The 16,895-nt window shown below is 36.1% G+C and overlaps 1 protein-coding gene and 1 non-coding gene across 3 annotated transcripts in view; one reads left to right on the top strand and one right to left on the bottom strand.

Moving 5' to 3' along the window:
• KIF11 (kinesin family member 11) overlaps positions 1-16,593 on the top strand; it is a 54,844-nt gene extending 38,251 nt beyond the window's left edge. For both annotated transcript variants that reach the window (XM_053664041.1, XM_037156676.2), the window contains exons 18-22: positions 6,824-7,103; positions 11,416-11,638; positions 12,758-12,903; positions 13,594-13,710; positions 15,562-16,593. In XM_053664041.1, coding sequence (XP_053520016.1) covers positions 6,824-7,103; positions 11,416-11,638; positions 12,758-12,903; positions 13,594-13,710; positions 15,562-15,693 — 898 coding nt within the window. In that variant the 3' untranslated portion in view covers positions 15,694-16,593. The remainder of the gene's footprint in view (positions 1-6,823; positions 7,104-11,415; positions 11,639-12,757; positions 12,904-13,593; positions 13,711-15,561) is intronic.
• LOC119057788 (U6 spliceosomal RNA) lies at positions 1,554-1,659 on the bottom strand. Its single transcript, XR_005084140.1, has one exon. It is a non-coding gene; the product is annotated as a U6 spliceosomal RNA (small nuclear RNA).
• Positions 16,594-16,895: the final 302 nt, after the last annotated feature.

The following is a 16,895-nucleotide window of genomic DNA, read 5'->3' as shown; positions in this document are numbered from 1 at the left end:
TACTGCTAGAAGTATGTGTGGGTATGTGCACATACATGTGCATGTAAGTACTTTATATGTGTGCTCCCTTTCACACAGTGAGAAACCCAGATCTCATTCACAGTATCTTTACTTATTTGCTCTGTCTCACAATATATAGTAAGTAATTTGACTGTGTCTAACCCATGGCAGTAAAGGAATATATTACTATCTAGAGCAGGGTTTGGCTGGTGGCCTGGATGCCTGTGATTGAGATTAATTTTATTGGACACAGATATTTCCATTTGTTTACATGTTGACTTTGGTTATGTTTGGCTGTCTTTTTGCTGCAAAAGTGCACAAAAGACTATATAGTCTTTAAGCCTAACATATTTTTATCTGGACTTTTGAGAAGTTTGCTGATTCCTTCATTAGAATATAATGTTGCTTTATAGCCTCCTTGCTTGCCAGTTTCACATACTTACATATGTTACAGTCAGACTTAGGTTTTCTTCTAGAAATTTTAAATTTTAATTTTTTTAATTTTCTATTTAATTTTTAAAAAATTTATTGGGGCAACATTGGTTAATAAAATTACTTAGGTTTCACATGTACAATTCTCTTCTTTTTTAAGTATACAATTCTGTAAGTTCAAGTGTACAACTCTATAATATAATCATCATCTGTATATTGCATTGCACGTTTACTACCTAAAGTCACTCTTTATCCATCCTTTTGTAAGATTTATTAATTCATTTTATTGTTATAAGGTTTTCCTTTATTTGTAGACATATACAATCTTAATTAGTAGAAATAGGAAAAGAGGTGAAAGGCTTGTATATTAAAAATTAAAACCATTGCTAAACAAAATGAGTAAATAAATGAAAAATCATCCCATATACAAGTATGGGAAGATTTAACATTGATAAGATGGTAGTACTTCCTGATACAATGTAAAGATTCATTGCAACCCCCATCAAAATTCCAAAGGCCTTTTTGCATTAATGGAATAGACCATCCTCCAAATTTGTACAGAACCACAGTGGAAGGACTCAACTTCCCAACTTGACAACTTGCTATAAGGCTGCCATAATCAAAACAGTAAACTTCTGGCAAAAAAAGAAAGAAAGGAAACAAGCAGTGAAATAGAATTGTAATCTAGATATAAACCAAAACTCCTATCACCAATTTATTTTCAACAAGGGTGTCGAGATTATGTAATCCATAAGGAGAGTCTTTTCAGCAAATGAACCTGGAACACCTGGATACCCATGTGAAAGTAGATAAGTTGTACCCCTGCTTCAGTCCATATGCAAAATATAACTCAAAATAGATGAAGACTTAAATATGAGAGCTAAACCTATAAAACTTTTAGAAGAAACCATGGGGTAAATCTTCACAAATTCAGGCTTGGCAATAGATACTTCAATTTGACACCAATGAAACAAGAAAAAGTATATAAATCAGACTTCATTAAAATAAAAATGTGCATCAAAGGACATAGTCAAGAATGTGAAATGACATCCTAAAGAATGGGAGGAAATATTGTATTTACCTTTCACATATATAAAGGTTTAATGTCCAAAATATATTATAAATATGGGTTGCTTCACAAATTTGAATTTGTGTGTCATCCTTACTCGGGCTATGGTGATCTCTGTATTGTTTCAGTGTTAGTAAATGTGCTGCCAAAGCAAGCACCCCACGTAAGATTTAAGTGTATGATTCATTTTAAATTTTTATATAAGGTGTGAGGTTTGTCAAGTTTCAATTTTTTGCCTGTGGATATTCTAAACTCATGAGGAAAGGGATTTTCTGTTGCATTTACCCCTATTTCTGTTCATAAAATTGTTTGTGCCTGAAGTTTCAAGCTTCTTTCAGTTTGGAAACTTTCTTTAGTCTTTAAGGTCTGCTGGTCAGAAATTCTGTTTTTGCTGAGAATGCCTTGATTTTCCCATTCATACTGAAAGATTCTTTCACTGGATATAGAATTCAGGGTTTTTAGCATCTAGAGTACATTGTTTCATTTCACTTTGGCTTCCATGAGAGATCTTCTTTCATTCAAGTAATGTTTACCTACAAAGAATTTCTCTAGCTGTTTTTAAGATTTTTTCTTTGTCTTTTGTTTTTAGGTATTTTGTTATATTGTGTCTTATATACAGGGTCTGGCAGAAGTAAGGCCTGCTTGGGTGTGGTTGGTAGGGTAATAATATGGGTGTAATAATTTATAGTTTTAATTTGAACATTTCACCTAAAATGTCACATGGTGTGCTTGAGTGTGATATTGTTATATTACAGAATTATGTGCTTATGATTTTGTGCTAAAGGATTTTGTAATAAAAAAGGAGCATTATTTGTGCCAGACCCTATGTTTCTTTGAGTCTATCCTATTGAAGTTTGCTCAGTTTCTTGAATCTGTAGACTTAATGCTTTTCACCAAACTTGTAAACTTTTGTCTATTATTTCTTTGAACATTTTTCAGCCCTATACTCTTTGTCCTCTACTTCTAGGACTTTGATGACACAAATGTTAGATCTTTCATTATGGTCATAGGTCTCTGAGGCTATAGATGTGTAGTTTATTTTCTCTTTGTTGTTGTTCACATATTCTGCATATGATCTGTGTTCATGTTCACTGATTCTTCCTCTGTCACCACTGACTTGATGTTGAATCCATTCATAAAATGTTTTTTTGGGGCAGGGATGATAATTTTCATTTGCTTCTCTTTCTTTAATCTCTTCTATTTATCTCTTCTATTTCTTTGCTAAAATTTTTCCTCAGAAGTATAATAATTGCTCATTGAAACATTTTTATAATGGCTGCTTTAAAATCCTTGCCAATAATTCCAATAGCTGAATTATCTCAATGCTGGCTGGCACTTGTTATCTTTTTTCATTCAAGTTGTGATTTTCTGGAGTGGGTTTTTTTTTTTAAGATTTTATTTATTTATTTTTAGAGGGGAAAAGAAGGAGAGAGGGAGAGAAACATCAATGTATGGTTGCCTCTCGTGTGTCCCCTGCCAGGCTTGCAACCCAGGCATGTGCCCCAACTGGGAATCAAACATCGATACTCTGGTTCTCAGGCCTGCACTCAGTCCACTGAGCTTCACCAGCCAGGGTTTGGAGTGGTTTTTTTTTTTTTTTTAAGATTTTATTTATTTTATTTTAGAGAGGGGGAAGGAAGGGAGAAAGAGAGGAAGAGAAATATCAATCTATTGCCTCTTGCATGTATCCAACTGGGGACTGGCCTGCCACCCAGGCATGTGCCCTGAATGGGAATCAAACCAGTGACCTCTTGGTTTCCAGGCCAGCGCTCAACCCCAAGCCACACTAGCCAGGGCTCCAGAGTGGGTTGTGATTTTATCTTGATCATTTTGGTTATTATTTTAGAAAATTAAGGATCTTGTCTGAATCTGGATAATGTCTTTTTAGCAGGCATTCATTCTGTTTAAGTCTAGTATGCAGGTATTGCTGGCCTACTTTTTGGATTGTGGTTCCAATGACTATTTAATTTTATGAGCTTTTCCAGTTGTGACTACCTGTATAAGAATAATATGTATTCTGCTGTTGATGGATGAGATGTTCTAGACTAAGAGAAAAATATGGAAATATCCAACAATAATTGTGGATTTGTCTGTTTCTCTTATCAATTCTCTTAGTTTCTGCCTCATGTGATGTTTTATTGTTGGATGTATACACATTTAGGGTTGATATGTCCTTGAGAATTGATCCCTTTATCATTATGTAATGTATTTTTTATACCTGATAATCTTCCTTGTTCTGAAGTCTACTTTGTCTGAAATTAGTATTTCAGCTCTGCAGAATAATTTATCTTATTTTTTTACTTTGGCCTAAGTATTTATATTTAAAGTGGATTTCTTATAGATAACATAATTGGGTCTTGCTTTTTTAATTAAATTTCACAATGTGACTTTTAACTGGTGTGTTTAGACAGTTCTCATTAAAGTATTGATAAGTTGGGTTAAAATCTACCATTTTGCTATTTTCTCTTTGTTGCATTGTTTGGTTTGTTTCCATTTTCCCATTCCTAGTTTAAGTTGAGCATTCTTGTTTTCATTTTATCTTTCCATCAACTTACCAGTTACTCTTTGTAAATTACTTTTTAAGTGTTTTTTTAGGGTTAATAATAAACATTTTTAATTAAATTTATTGGGGTAATATTAGTTTGCAAAACCATCTAGGTTTCAAGTGTACAACCCAATAAAACATCTGTACATTGCATCATGGGCCCACTGCCCCAAACAAAGTCTTCCTGTCCTCATTTTCCCCAACTTTGCCCACCTCCACCTAGCCGGCATCTCCTTTCTCTCTGGCTGTTACCACACTGTTGTCTGTGTCTGTGTGTTACATATATGTATTTTTTGGCTAATCCCTTCACCTTATTTTATCCAGTCTTCCAACCCCCATCCGCTGACAGCTGTCAGTCTTTCATGTATCCATCATGCCTCTGTTTCTATTTTGTCGGTTTATTTTGTTCACTAAATTCCACATGTAAGTGATAGCATATGTTTTTTTTTTCTGACTGACATTTCATTTAGCATAATAATCTTAAATTCCATCCATGCTGTCACAAAAGATAAGATGTCCTTCTTTCTTATGCCCTCGTAGTATTCTGTTGTGTAAATGTAGTATAGCTTTTTTATCTAATTATCTGGGCTGTTTCAGATCTTGGCTATTGTAAAAAACACTGCAGTGAATATAGGGGGGTGTGTGTGTGTGTTGTATTAGGGTTTCAGGTTTCAAAGGATATATTCCCAGAAGTCGAATTGCTAGGTGAAAAATATAATAAACAAGCCCTGGCTGGTGTAGCTCAGTGGATTGAGTGTGGGCCTGTGAACCAGACAATCGCGGTTCGATTCCCAGTCAGGGCACATACTGGGGTTGCAGGCCAGTTCCCAGCAGAGGGCACACGAAAGGCAACCATACATTGATGTTTCTCTCCCTTTCCTTCCCTTCCCCTCTAAAGATAAATAAATAAAATATTAAAAATATATATATAATATATAAAATAAACATTTTGAAATAATTTTAATCCACCTTCAAATAATTTGCTGTTTCATGCGTAATGCAAGGACCTTATAACAGTATATTTCCAATTCCTCTACATTTTTTATGCCTTATTTTTATATATTTTATTTTTACGTGGTCTGTATACACCCAAGACATTATTACTCTGATTGCTTTTCTATTTTCTTTTTTAATGACTACTAGGAATACTTATTTTTAAAATGTTACTAAATGGTGACATTATTAATAAGTCACCATATTCAGTATTATTTATTGGTGATATTGGTTAATAAGATTATATAAATTTCAAGTGTACAATTCAAAAATTGTATTTTTTGCATCTGTCTTTTGCATCATGTGCTTAGTACCCAAGTGAAGACTCCTGTCACCATATATTTGACCCCTTTATCTTCTTCAACCTCTCCCCATCCCCCCTGCCCTCTCTCTGGTAACCACCATACTATTGTCTTTGTGAGGGTTTTTGTTTGTTTTTGTTCATTTGTTGCTTTCTATAAGTTTTTAAACTGCACCATGTGTGGTTCCAGTTATATTTCTGTTGAACAGTGTTGCTGTGGCATTGGGCCTATCACCTGTTTTGCTACCTAACTCATTTGTTTTCCAGTCCTGTTGTTGCTACTGTTCATTATATCATGTTCTGTTTTGAAATTTTCCTTCTGGGATCTAAATCTTGACAGTGTTTTTCTACTTTGTTTTCCTAGCATCTAGACTGAAGGATATGGGACTTATTCCATAGCTTTGAAGGGATAAGAATGAAATGGGAAAGGATTTATGGTATACTTTCTTTAATGTTTTGGCAGGTTATTTTTCCTATCTTCCTGCCATTGGCTACATGTAAAAGAACAAATCAGGAGTAGGGCCCAGGAATCTAGCTGATAGTTACATACATATACTGAATTTTGAGACCCACTGCCTTTGCCATTTATTGTCATAGTTTTTATAGTCACTTATGAATAAATTTTATCTTCCTACTAGATTGCGATTCCTTAAGGGGACAGGTTTGTGTTAATAGTCTTCAAATTTACCACTTAAATTTTTTTCTCTGTCATTTCTACCTCATCTGGGGTTGAACTTTTGTTTTAACACATTTTCTTACTCACATGGTGTGCCACCTAGTGGTACTAGAGGGGAACTTTCATTCCCCAAAGTTTAATTCCATGGCGGTGTATGATGACTTTGAATGCTATTGTAGGAAGCTTTATTGAGAGAAGGAAGTCACCAATGGGTTTTAAATGTATGTTCTGACAAACATTAGTTGTATATCAGGGTTTATGTTTTTGTGTCCTGTGTGTGCTTTATGTACAGTTTGTTACATACCAATATCATACTTTTAATTAGAAGACTTTGTAGTTGACTTTTGTTTTCTAAGATCTGTAATTTTTATAACTTACGTTATAAGCAAGGCAAAACTACTTAAGAACAGAATGACTTGGCTGGACAGTTTAAGGACTAGACTGAAGGCTGTAGATGCCCTTAAATAACATAATATAGTAGGGGGAATAAAACAGATAGACAGGTTTCATTTTAATAACTGTGTAGTTAATACTCTAAGAAGAAGTGAAGCATAGTATCTGGAGGAGGACTGAGAAAGGTTTTATGAGAAAAGATATTTCCAAAGGTCATCTAATGGCATATATGATATCAGTCTGCTGTGAAAAGACACTGGCCAAAGCATTTCTCCTCAGTGTTGAAGACTAATTAAGAGGAACATGGACTCTGGAGCCAGGCTGCCTGGGTTTGATCTGTGTAATCTTGGGCAAGTTATATATCTTTTGAGTCTTAGTTTTCCATTTTAACAGTGTTATTCTGTTTTCCTATAGGAAGTCTAAGGATATAATCAGCAAAACAACTTCTCATAGTACGAAATTCTGTGCTGATTGTGATGACCTATCACAGGAACTCAGACATTTTAACCAAGAAGGTACACAGTTGGTTGAAGAGTGTGCAAAACACTGTGATAAACTCAATAGCAACTTTGAAATAACATCCCAAGAGACTGAACAGAAATGTGAAGCTCTGAACACAAGCGTACTTTGTTTTTCTGAACAGTGGCTATCTTGCTTAAATAAAAGGGAAGAGGAAATGCAGACCTTATTGGAGGTAATAACTTTGTAACTAAAACCTTACTTTGGGGTGAATAGTGATAATAAAAAAATTAAGTATTCTTGGCTAAGAATTGGTTTCAAAACAAATGACATTTAAAAATATAATGAATGAATTAAATTTTGAAGTGTATTATAGTTGGTATGCTTATCCATGATCTTGTTTCATGTGTATGTCTCCTAGATCTCAAAATTATTTAACGTTTGTCTGATCTGTGTCTGTTCTTGGTTATTGACTTGTTAGTTCCTTAAGTTAAAGGTACTCTGCCTTTTGGTACATAATCTTCCACTTACATGGTTTTCACTTTTCTCTCTCTTTTTTTTTTTTTTTAGATTTATTTATTTTTAGACAACGGGGAAGGGAGGGTGAAAGGAAGAGAAACACCAATGTTTGGTTGCCTCTCATGCACCCCTACTGGGAACCTGGCCCGCAACTCAGGCATGTGCCCTGACTGGAAATTGAATCAGCGACCCTTTGGTTCTCAGGCCGGTGCTCAATCCACTAAGCCACACCAGCTAGGGTGCTTTTTACTTTTTTTTAGTAGATTCAAATTTGTTGTTGCTTTTAAGTATTTAGGGTGTTGTTCTGGTTGCTCAAAGAATAGTCGATAGGTTTGCGAGTTTGCTTGAATTTAACACTTGCATGAACTCTTTTTGGCTTTGTTTTTCTTTCTGTGCAATAACAAGATTTCACTAATATTCTTAGGAATTAGGTAAAAAGAACTTCAGTATTTTATACTATATAAGCTATTTCCACTAAAAGGAACCAGGGTAAAATGGAAAAAATAGCAGATTTTAGGTTTGCAGTAGGAAATGTACCAGATGAGCCTAGACATCTTGTCATACCAAACAATAAGGAATCTATTCTATCTTAATTAAGCAGAATAATGAATGAAGGAAAATGTTTGGGTGACCACACCAAAACTAATTAATCTTTTAAAAAATTTTTTATTTATTGATTTTAGGAGAGAAAGACAGAGAGAAACATTTGATTTGTTGTTCCACTTACATTCATTAGTTTTTTAAATATATTTTATTAATTATGCCATTACAGTTCTATTACCCCCTTCATTCCCCTCCACCCTGCACACCCCCTCCCCACCCCCCTTTAGTTTATGACCATGTGTCTCAAGTTCTTTAGATTCTATATTTCCCATGCTATTCTTACCCTCCCCCTATCTATTTTCTACCTACCATCTATGCTACTTATTTTCTGTACCTTCTCCCCCCTTCTCCTTCTCCCACTCCCCTGTTGCTAACCCTCCTAGAGATCTTCATTTCTATGGTTCTGCTCCTGATCTAGCTGTCCTCTTAGTTTGCTTTTGTTTTAGGTGTGGTTCTTAATAACTGTGAGTTTGCTGTCCTTTCACTGTTCATCCTTTTTATCTTCTTTTTCTTAGGTAAGTCCCTTTAACACTTCATATAATAAGGGCTTGGTGATGATGAACTCTTTGAATTTGATCTTATCTGAGAAGCACTTTATCTGCCCTTCCATTCTAAATGAAAGCTTTGCTGGATAGATCTATCTTGGTTGTAGGTCTTTGGTTTTCATAACTTGGAATACTTCTTTCCAGCCCCTTCTTGCCTGTAAGGTTTCTTTTGAGAAATCTGCTGACAGTCTGATGGGAAGTCCTTTGTAGGTGACTGTCCCCTTAGCTCTTGCTGCTTCTAGAATTTTCTCCTTCATTTTAATCTTGGCTAATGTAATTCTGATTTGCCTTGGTGTGTTCCTTCTTGGGTCCACCTTCTTTGGGACTCTCTGGGCTTCCTGGACTTCCTGGAAGTCTATTTCCTTTGCCTGATGGGGTAAGTTCTCCTTTATTATTTGTTCAAATAAGTTTTCCACTCGTGCGGCTGTTCCTCTTCCCCTTCTGGTACCCCTATAATTCAAATGTTGGGACGTTTAAAGATGTCCTGGAGGTTCCTAAGCCTCTCCTCCTTTTTTTGAATTCTTGTTTCTTCATCCTTTTCTGTTTGGTCATTTTTTTCTTCCTTCTGGTCCACTCCTTTCATTTAAGTCCTAGTTTCCTTTCCATCACTATTGGTTTCCTGTGTATTTCCCTTCATTTCAATTAGTTTAGCTTCCATATGTTCCTCTAATTTGTGACTAAAATGAACCAGTTCTGTGAGCATCCTGATCACCAGTGTTTTGTACTGTGCATCTGAAAGTTTGGCTGTTTCTTCATCGCTTAGATTTATTGGCTCTGGGGCTCTGAGTTGTTCTTGAGCCATGTTTTGATCTGTTCGTGCCTGTTATGTATGAGGAGCAGAGCCTTAGATGCTCACCAGGGCGGAGCCACCCAGGTTGGTGATTTGTGACGCTGTATGTGAGGGCGGGGTCAGAGAGGGACAATGGTGGTTCTCTCCACCGCTTTGCGCTGCTGGGGCCCGCGTGGTCCGTCTCACCACCGCTAGCTCCTTCACCGGTTTATCTGCACATGAATGTGTGACCATAGTCCGCCCTCAGTGGGTCCGCCACCTTGCGCCCTCAGTGTGTCTGCCTGCTTCTCCACACCTGGGATCTGCCCATGGCTGCTGGCGCACCTGGGTAACCCGCCCAGGTCGGTCCGGTGGATCTTTCCTGCCTTACCTCACTCTGCTGCTGGCTCTGCCCCTCTTAGCAGTTTGGCTGAAGGGTTCGTTGTTGTAAGACTTCCGTGTAGTTCAATTTTCTGTGGTTTGGCTTTATTTTTGTTGCTAAAACTTTGTTGTTTTTAAACTTGGTTGTGTGAGAAGGTGCAGTGCTTCCACCTATGCCTCCATCTTGGCAGAAGTCCATTAGTTGTTTTTTATATGTGCTCTGATGGGGGATGAAATTTGCAACCTTTGTGTATCAGAGTGATGCTGTAAACAACTGAGCTACCTGGCCAGAGCCACTGCTTAATCTTACCATAAAAGAAACAATCAAGCATTATGTGCTTTCAGTACCAGCTATGAAATACTCTTGGCAAAAAATTACGCCTACTGCAGCCTTGCCTGCCCTGCTCCACAATCTACCGCCTTACTAGGTCGGCCAGCCACTGCTTTACCTGCCCTGGTCCTCCAGCCACTACCTTGCTGAGAGTCTTCTCCACCTGGCTACCTGTCTCCACCCCTCCTACCAGTCTAGGTGACTGTGTCTTTTTAACTCCTTGGTTGTTGGACTTTCATACAGTTTGATTTTTTATCAATTCTGGTTATTTTTAAATTGTTGCTATCTTTCTTTTGGTTGTGCGAGGAGGTACAGTGCATCTACCTATGCCTCCATCTTGGCCAGAAGCCAAAACTATGGTCTGCCTCATTCTTTTTTATAGTTACCTGTAATTTAGATCAAGCTTTTGGGTCTAACTAGTTTGTAGAAAATAGAGGACATATAAACATGAAAATACTGCATAGGGTTGCAACTGACAAAATCCAGAACTTGAGATATTACTTAGAGCAAAGGCCTGATTTCAATAGCAGATTTTTTTAAAGAGACAAATATGAGGAAGAATGAACCTGTATTAAAAGATTAAGACTAGATGGTCTTTCCCTAGGTGGTGTGGCTCAATTGGTTGGAGCATTGTCCTGTAACTGAAAGATTGTGGGTTCGATTCCCAGGGCACATACCTTTGTTTCCAGTTCAGTCTCTGGTCTGGGTACATGGGGGAGGCACCCGTTGATGTTTCTTTCTCACATCAATGTTTCTCTTCCTCTCTCTCTAAAAAATCAATTAAAAAAATGTCCTCTGGTGAGGATTAAAAAAAGAAGAAAGACTAGGTGGCCTTAAGTCCTAGTTCGTCTGGGATAGCCCTTATTTCACATTTTTTGCAGTAGGGAATTATTAAGAATGGCCCTTTTCACTCTGAAGAATATCCCAGTTTGCATGATAAAATATGTAGGACTTACTTAAGGCACATCAACCAAATGCAATAATAAATTCTGACTCAAACAAGTTGTGAAAAACACTTGAGAACTGGTGAAATTTGAATGCTGATTAGACATTTGATATAAAGAAATCACTTAAATCATTTTGATGTAAGAATGGTCTTAAAAAGTTCTTAACTCTTAGAGATGTATGCTGAAGTAAATAGATGAAATGATACTGGGTTTGTTTCAAAATAATCCTAGAGGAAGACGGAGTAAATGGCCAATCTTTTTGAGCTATAACCCATTTGTTGATAAACGTTGAGGCTGGGAAGTGAATATACGGGTTAATTATATTCTCTATACTTTTGCATGTGTTTTAAAAACATTTTATGGAAAATTGCAAGGTAAGGGGAAAAGATATATTGAATAAAGCAGTGACAACTTTGTTTTTAGTAATAAAAGTGCATTTGCATCATTTATAGGTTGTAAACCAGAGTTGTGAAGCTTCAAGTTCAAAGATTACTGAAAAATTAAGTGGACATGAAGCAACTAATGAGAAACAGCGTAACATTTTACTTGGTCAGATAAATATGGATGAAGAAAAATTAATGGCACAAAGTCTGGAACTTAATGAAAACATAAAAATTGGTTTGACTAAGCTTAATTTCTTTCTACATCAGGATCTGAAACTGGATATCCCAACAGGTACTTTAAGAGGGAAATAGAATTATTAAAGTTTTGAAGTTAAATTCAACCTTGTACAGTGCCAGATGTACTGAAAAAACTAGGTCCTGCCATTGCCTGATAGGAATTTACCACATGTAATCAACTCAAATGTGAAAAAATGGGAACCATAAAGTAGCTTTAATGAAGCATCAGATCTCATAATATAGGTGACGCATACTCCTAGAAATTTGGGTATCACAACTCAGCAAACTTTACAGACATTAAAGAAATTGGCATTGTTATCAAAGAACATTTTAAAAACAAAAGCAAACAGCCATCTACCTAGCACTGTGATTTATTTAATTACATTCCTCTATTATTTGTTCATATACAAATTAGAGGAATGTAATTAAATAAATCTAGTTTGGTGCAAAGCTCACCACATTGTGCATTTCCTTATGCGCACCTCTCATTTTGTCCTGGGCTATTAGATTGGCATTTGTGACTCATCATTTTAGGGGGTATAACAAGCTAGTCAGTAGGATAGGATGAGTGACTGAGTTACTCATTGGGCTGTGGTAAATTCATTGGATTGTGGTAATGGTTGCATATCCTGGAAATTTACTAAAAATTCAGTAAATTTTGTGGTATATACATTACACTTGAGAGTCTTTTTTAAAGGCAATTGTAAAGGAATTTTGTGCTAAATATTAGTTTACTTTTCCCTAATAGTTCTGTAATATTTTTGTCTAGTTTTCAATAAAATTAGGAATACAAATGTTAAACAGAAAGGCAAGGGCCCATGTAAATTATGAGAGCATGAGTTCATTATAAAGAAATTTAACTAGTTAATATTTAGTTCCTGTCAAATTTATATGAAATCATTATTCTCCGTGTGATCATATTGGAAAAACTGCCTTTATTCCAGTAATGCTGCCCATGACACATCTTCTGTACAGCCTCAGAGATACAAAATTTCATGTTTTGAAAACAGTTGTGTCTGTTTAACACCAGTTGTCAATTTAGGAAATATTTAATGGTTGTAAGCAATATATGCCTGATAGGTGACAAGACTAATAGTGTAAGTTGTAGCAATAAAAAATATCTTATTCATATCCCACTCTTCAATTTTTCCTGCTTCAATGATGTCTACCAAAGGTACAACACCACAGAGGAAAAATTATTTATACCCATCAACACTGGTGAGAACTGAACCACGTGAACAGCTCCTTGATCAGTTGAAAAGGAAACAGCCTGAGCTGTTAATGATAAGCTGTTCAGAAAACAGAGAAGACAGCACTCAGGTAAAATTTAAAACATCAAAATTTTAGAATTCTCCCATAAACTCTTGATGTCATTGACTGCATGTGAAAAGTTTTATTCTTTGCCCTTTGTTCCTACCCTGTGTCTCATTTATAACTGTTGTCTGACCATTAAGCCTGTTTCTTTTAACTTGGCCATTTTTTTATTAGACTACTGGATAGCAATAATATCTAATATTTATGTTGTGCTTATGTGCCAGACACTGTTGTTTTAAGCGCTTTACAGATATATTTACTCAATTCTCTTAATTACCCTGTGAGGTGGATGCTAGTACTATGTCCATTTAATAGGTGAGGTAACTAAGTTATGTTGTCCCAAGCCACAGGATGGAGTTGGTATTAGAACCTGTACAAGCTCCACAATTTGTGCTCCAAAGTATAGTTATTATAGAATAGTTGGGAAATCGCAAAGTGAAAAGAAGAAAAACTTAAAAAAAAACTATAATCCCATTCTGAGAATACCACTTTTCTAATTTTATTTTAGGTACTTGTCTGTATGAGATCATATTAGGGATTATTTTAATTATTTTATGGACTTTTTACTAATTTTGTTGCAGTATAAACTTTTATACAATGGATAATGTGTTACTTTCCAAGGGGAAAGTTGCCTTTACTTTTGGGAAGATTTTTAAGCCCTTGGACTTAAATCACTAATCCTGCTTCTTATTTTAGAACTCAGATGAAGAACAGGCAGTTCTGGAGGACACCATAGAAGAACCTCTAAGTCAGGAGCCATCTGTAGATGCCAATGTGGATTGTTCATCGAGTGGTGGGGTTCCATTTTTCCAGGTACATGATTCTATCCCATCAGATAACCCTTTCACATCTGGTATGTCAGTCATTTGCTATTCAACATGAACGCATTACTTTAGGTAGGAGGAACAATGAAATATTTTTGGTCATTCATTTGGAATGGCTTGTGAGCCTCTCTGATTTAAATTAATCACACAAATTAGATCATTGTTCAGGGGTTTTCTGTAGGACAAAGGCAAAATTTGATTTAATCTCCATCTTCAGTTGGTAACCTGCATCTGCCCTTTTTCTACTTCCTACTTACTCAGAATGGATACTGAGAACAGTCATTTCTCCTCCCTCCACCTTTGACGTGAAGTCCTGGAGCCTCTCTGCCCATAATCATACTTTGAGGCCTATGAGGGGTTTAAAAGATTCAGAGACAAAAGACCTCTTAGGTTATATTAGTGATTTCTTTTGCCTGAGGCTTTGCTCTTGTTAATTATTCCTCCTTGTTTCCTGAGCTCCTCACCTACCTTGATCTTGTACAATTAAATCCTGTGACGTCTCCTACTCCCTTTTAAAACACTTTTGGGAGTGTGGCATTCTGAACTGCCTAGCACCTTTCCCTATATTTTGAAGACAAGAGCCTAGACAATCTGCAAAATAAAGATTTCATTACATAGCACAGTGATGTCTCCATTTTACTGTTATAGTGCTGCTTCTGATATGTATGTGCTTATACTTGTCTTCAGTGGACTTGTAGGGGTTTCCACTAGGTTCCAAAGATTCTGTCCCTAATTTAAGCTGTTAAAACTTCCAGCTCAGATTTTGTTAAATTCTTCTCTGCCTGACTTAGGCAATTTTATCCCCAAATTCTTACTTTTGCTCTATTCTTTACTAGTAGAGGATTCTCTATATATTTGTTTTCATTTGCAACCCTCTGTTCTATCTTACAAAGTTAAGTAAAGGGTGAAAGTTTAAAAAGTTAATTACTGTTTGAAAACCCACTCATTATTACTGTTCAAGGCATTTTGAAGGCTAGGCTTAGTGGTTCAGTTGTAAGGAAGTCCCTACAATACTAGGAAAGATTTGGGATTGGATTTTAGACCTTTAGCTGAAGTCTGGAAGTTATTTTTTCCCTGATAGCATTCCAATGGGGAGAAGTTTTTGGGTTTAAAACTCTAAAGTACGTCATGTTCTTCTCAGCATTGAGCCTGGGCCTACAATGATGGCCAGCCCTGTCTGACAGCAAGTGTAAGGATTCCAACAAAATAGAAGTTCCTAAATGAGAAATATGAAATAAGTTTAAATAATAAAATAGAGTTTTTAGAAAAGTGTCTGAAGGTACCCCATACATCAGATTCTCTGCTTAAAACAGTATTGTCCTTTGGTGGGGGCAGGTGCTGATAGCAAATCACCGTTTCCCCCCAGGGCTTCTTCACAGTGGCACTACTGGCATTTTGAGCAGGACAGTCCTTTGTTGCAGCGGCCTGTCCTGTGTGCTGTGTATGATATGTTTCCCAGTATCCATGGCTTCTGCCCCCTACTTTTAACAACCATAAACGTCTTCGGACATTGAAATGTCCCCTAAGGGGGGCAGATGAGAGACAAAATTGCTCCCAGTTGAGGATCACTGTACTACAGTGAAATTTGTTATTATGCCTTGGAATATTATACAGAAAAATAATATCTTTTTACCCCACTCCTTCCATTGGTGGTAAATGAAGCAGGCAGTCATTTCTACTTGCCAGACAGATTGTTGGTTCAAGTTGGTGTTGAGCCTTTTTGGAAGTTCTTCACACTTAACTTCTTTCCTATAATCCAGAGAACTTTGAAAATAGAATATAGCTAATGTGTGTTAAATGTTACTTTATATCGACCTAATTTCTCCCCTTAAATCCACAGCATAAAAAACCACATGGAAAAGACAAAGAAAATAGAGGCATTACTCCAGTGGAGAGGTCTAAAGTTGAAGAAGCTACCGAGCAATCTGTTACAAAGAGCAGATTACCTCTACGGTCCCAGATAAATCTTTAGTTAACTTGAGGATTTTAATTTTATTTTTAAGAAAATTGAAAATTAAAATCCGTAACCCCAGAACTTGAGCCTTATGTATAGATTAAAAACAGTACAAAACATCAAGGCAATACTGTAAATTTACTTGCATTTAATGTTTCTAATCATTTTTTCTGTCTTTGCTCTGTAGTTCACTATATATTAAGTTGGGTTTCATTTGGAATTTTCACTAAGTATTTCTAGGTTTTGATATAAAATTGTCTTTCCATAACAAATTAAAAATATTTTTCTTGTTTATTACTAAATAACAAATGTACAGAAGCTTCTCTGTTGTTCTAGGATTGAACTTACAGATAAATATCACCAGTAGTTGGTCTTGGGAAAGACCTTCTCTCTCTCTCTCTTTTTTTTTTTATTTGGTATGATTGAATTATGTCCATATTTACTTGCCTCCTTCCCAGACTTGTCATTCTGCCTTCTTAGCTCAATTTCTCCCATTTTATTTGTCAATAAACCATTTGTAGAGCTCCAGAGTGGTATCCATTATTACTATAAGATAGTCAGAATTTTACCTGGATACCTTTAATAGTTTTCTATGGTTATCTTTAAAATCACTGTCAACAATAAACAACCCTAGAAGGTCTTTTCAGCATTTTTAATTTGTTCCCCTGTAGATGCGAAAGCATTTAATTCCTTTCTGAGGCCAAACACATGAGCCTCCACAGAGTTCTTGTTATTATGGGAGATCTACCCAGATCTCTGAACAGCTGGGTGACCCCGTCATAATGCCTGTGTCTTGTGCAGAAAGTCACAGTGATTTTAAGGGCTTTTTGAGCTATTATGATTATAATTTGTATTCCTTTGTTTACCTGATGAAACTTTGTATTGTTCTTTGTGTATAATAAAATGTGTATATGTATATTTCTTCTATTGAAATATTAACCTTTAAAAGAGCTCTGACAATTTTGATCTGACAACCAAATTTGTGGAAGTTGAGATATTTCAGCATGAACAACCAGAACATTTAGGAGGAATTAAATAGTCTCCCTTATCCACAGATTTGCTTTGTGGTTTCAGTTATCAATAGTTAACCATGGTCTAAAAATGTTAAATGGAATATTCAAGAATTAAACAATTCATAAGTTTTAAATTGCACACCCTACTGAGTACATGGTGAAATCTTGCACTGCCCTACTCCATCCCACCCGGGATGGAGAATTATC

The sequence above is a fragment of the Artibeus jamaicensis genome, unplaced genomic scaffold, assembly GCF_021234435.1.
Source record: "Artibeus jamaicensis isolate MK-2021 breed Jamaican fruit bat unplaced genomic scaffold, CSHL_Jam_final contig_332, whole genome shotgun sequence".
Classification (NCBI taxonomy): domain Eukaryota; kingdom Metazoa; phylum Chordata; class Mammalia; order Chiroptera; family Phyllostomidae; genus Artibeus; species Artibeus jamaicensis.
Note: the sequence above shows the minus strand (reverse complement) of the source record. Positions and strands in the feature narration are given on the sequence as shown.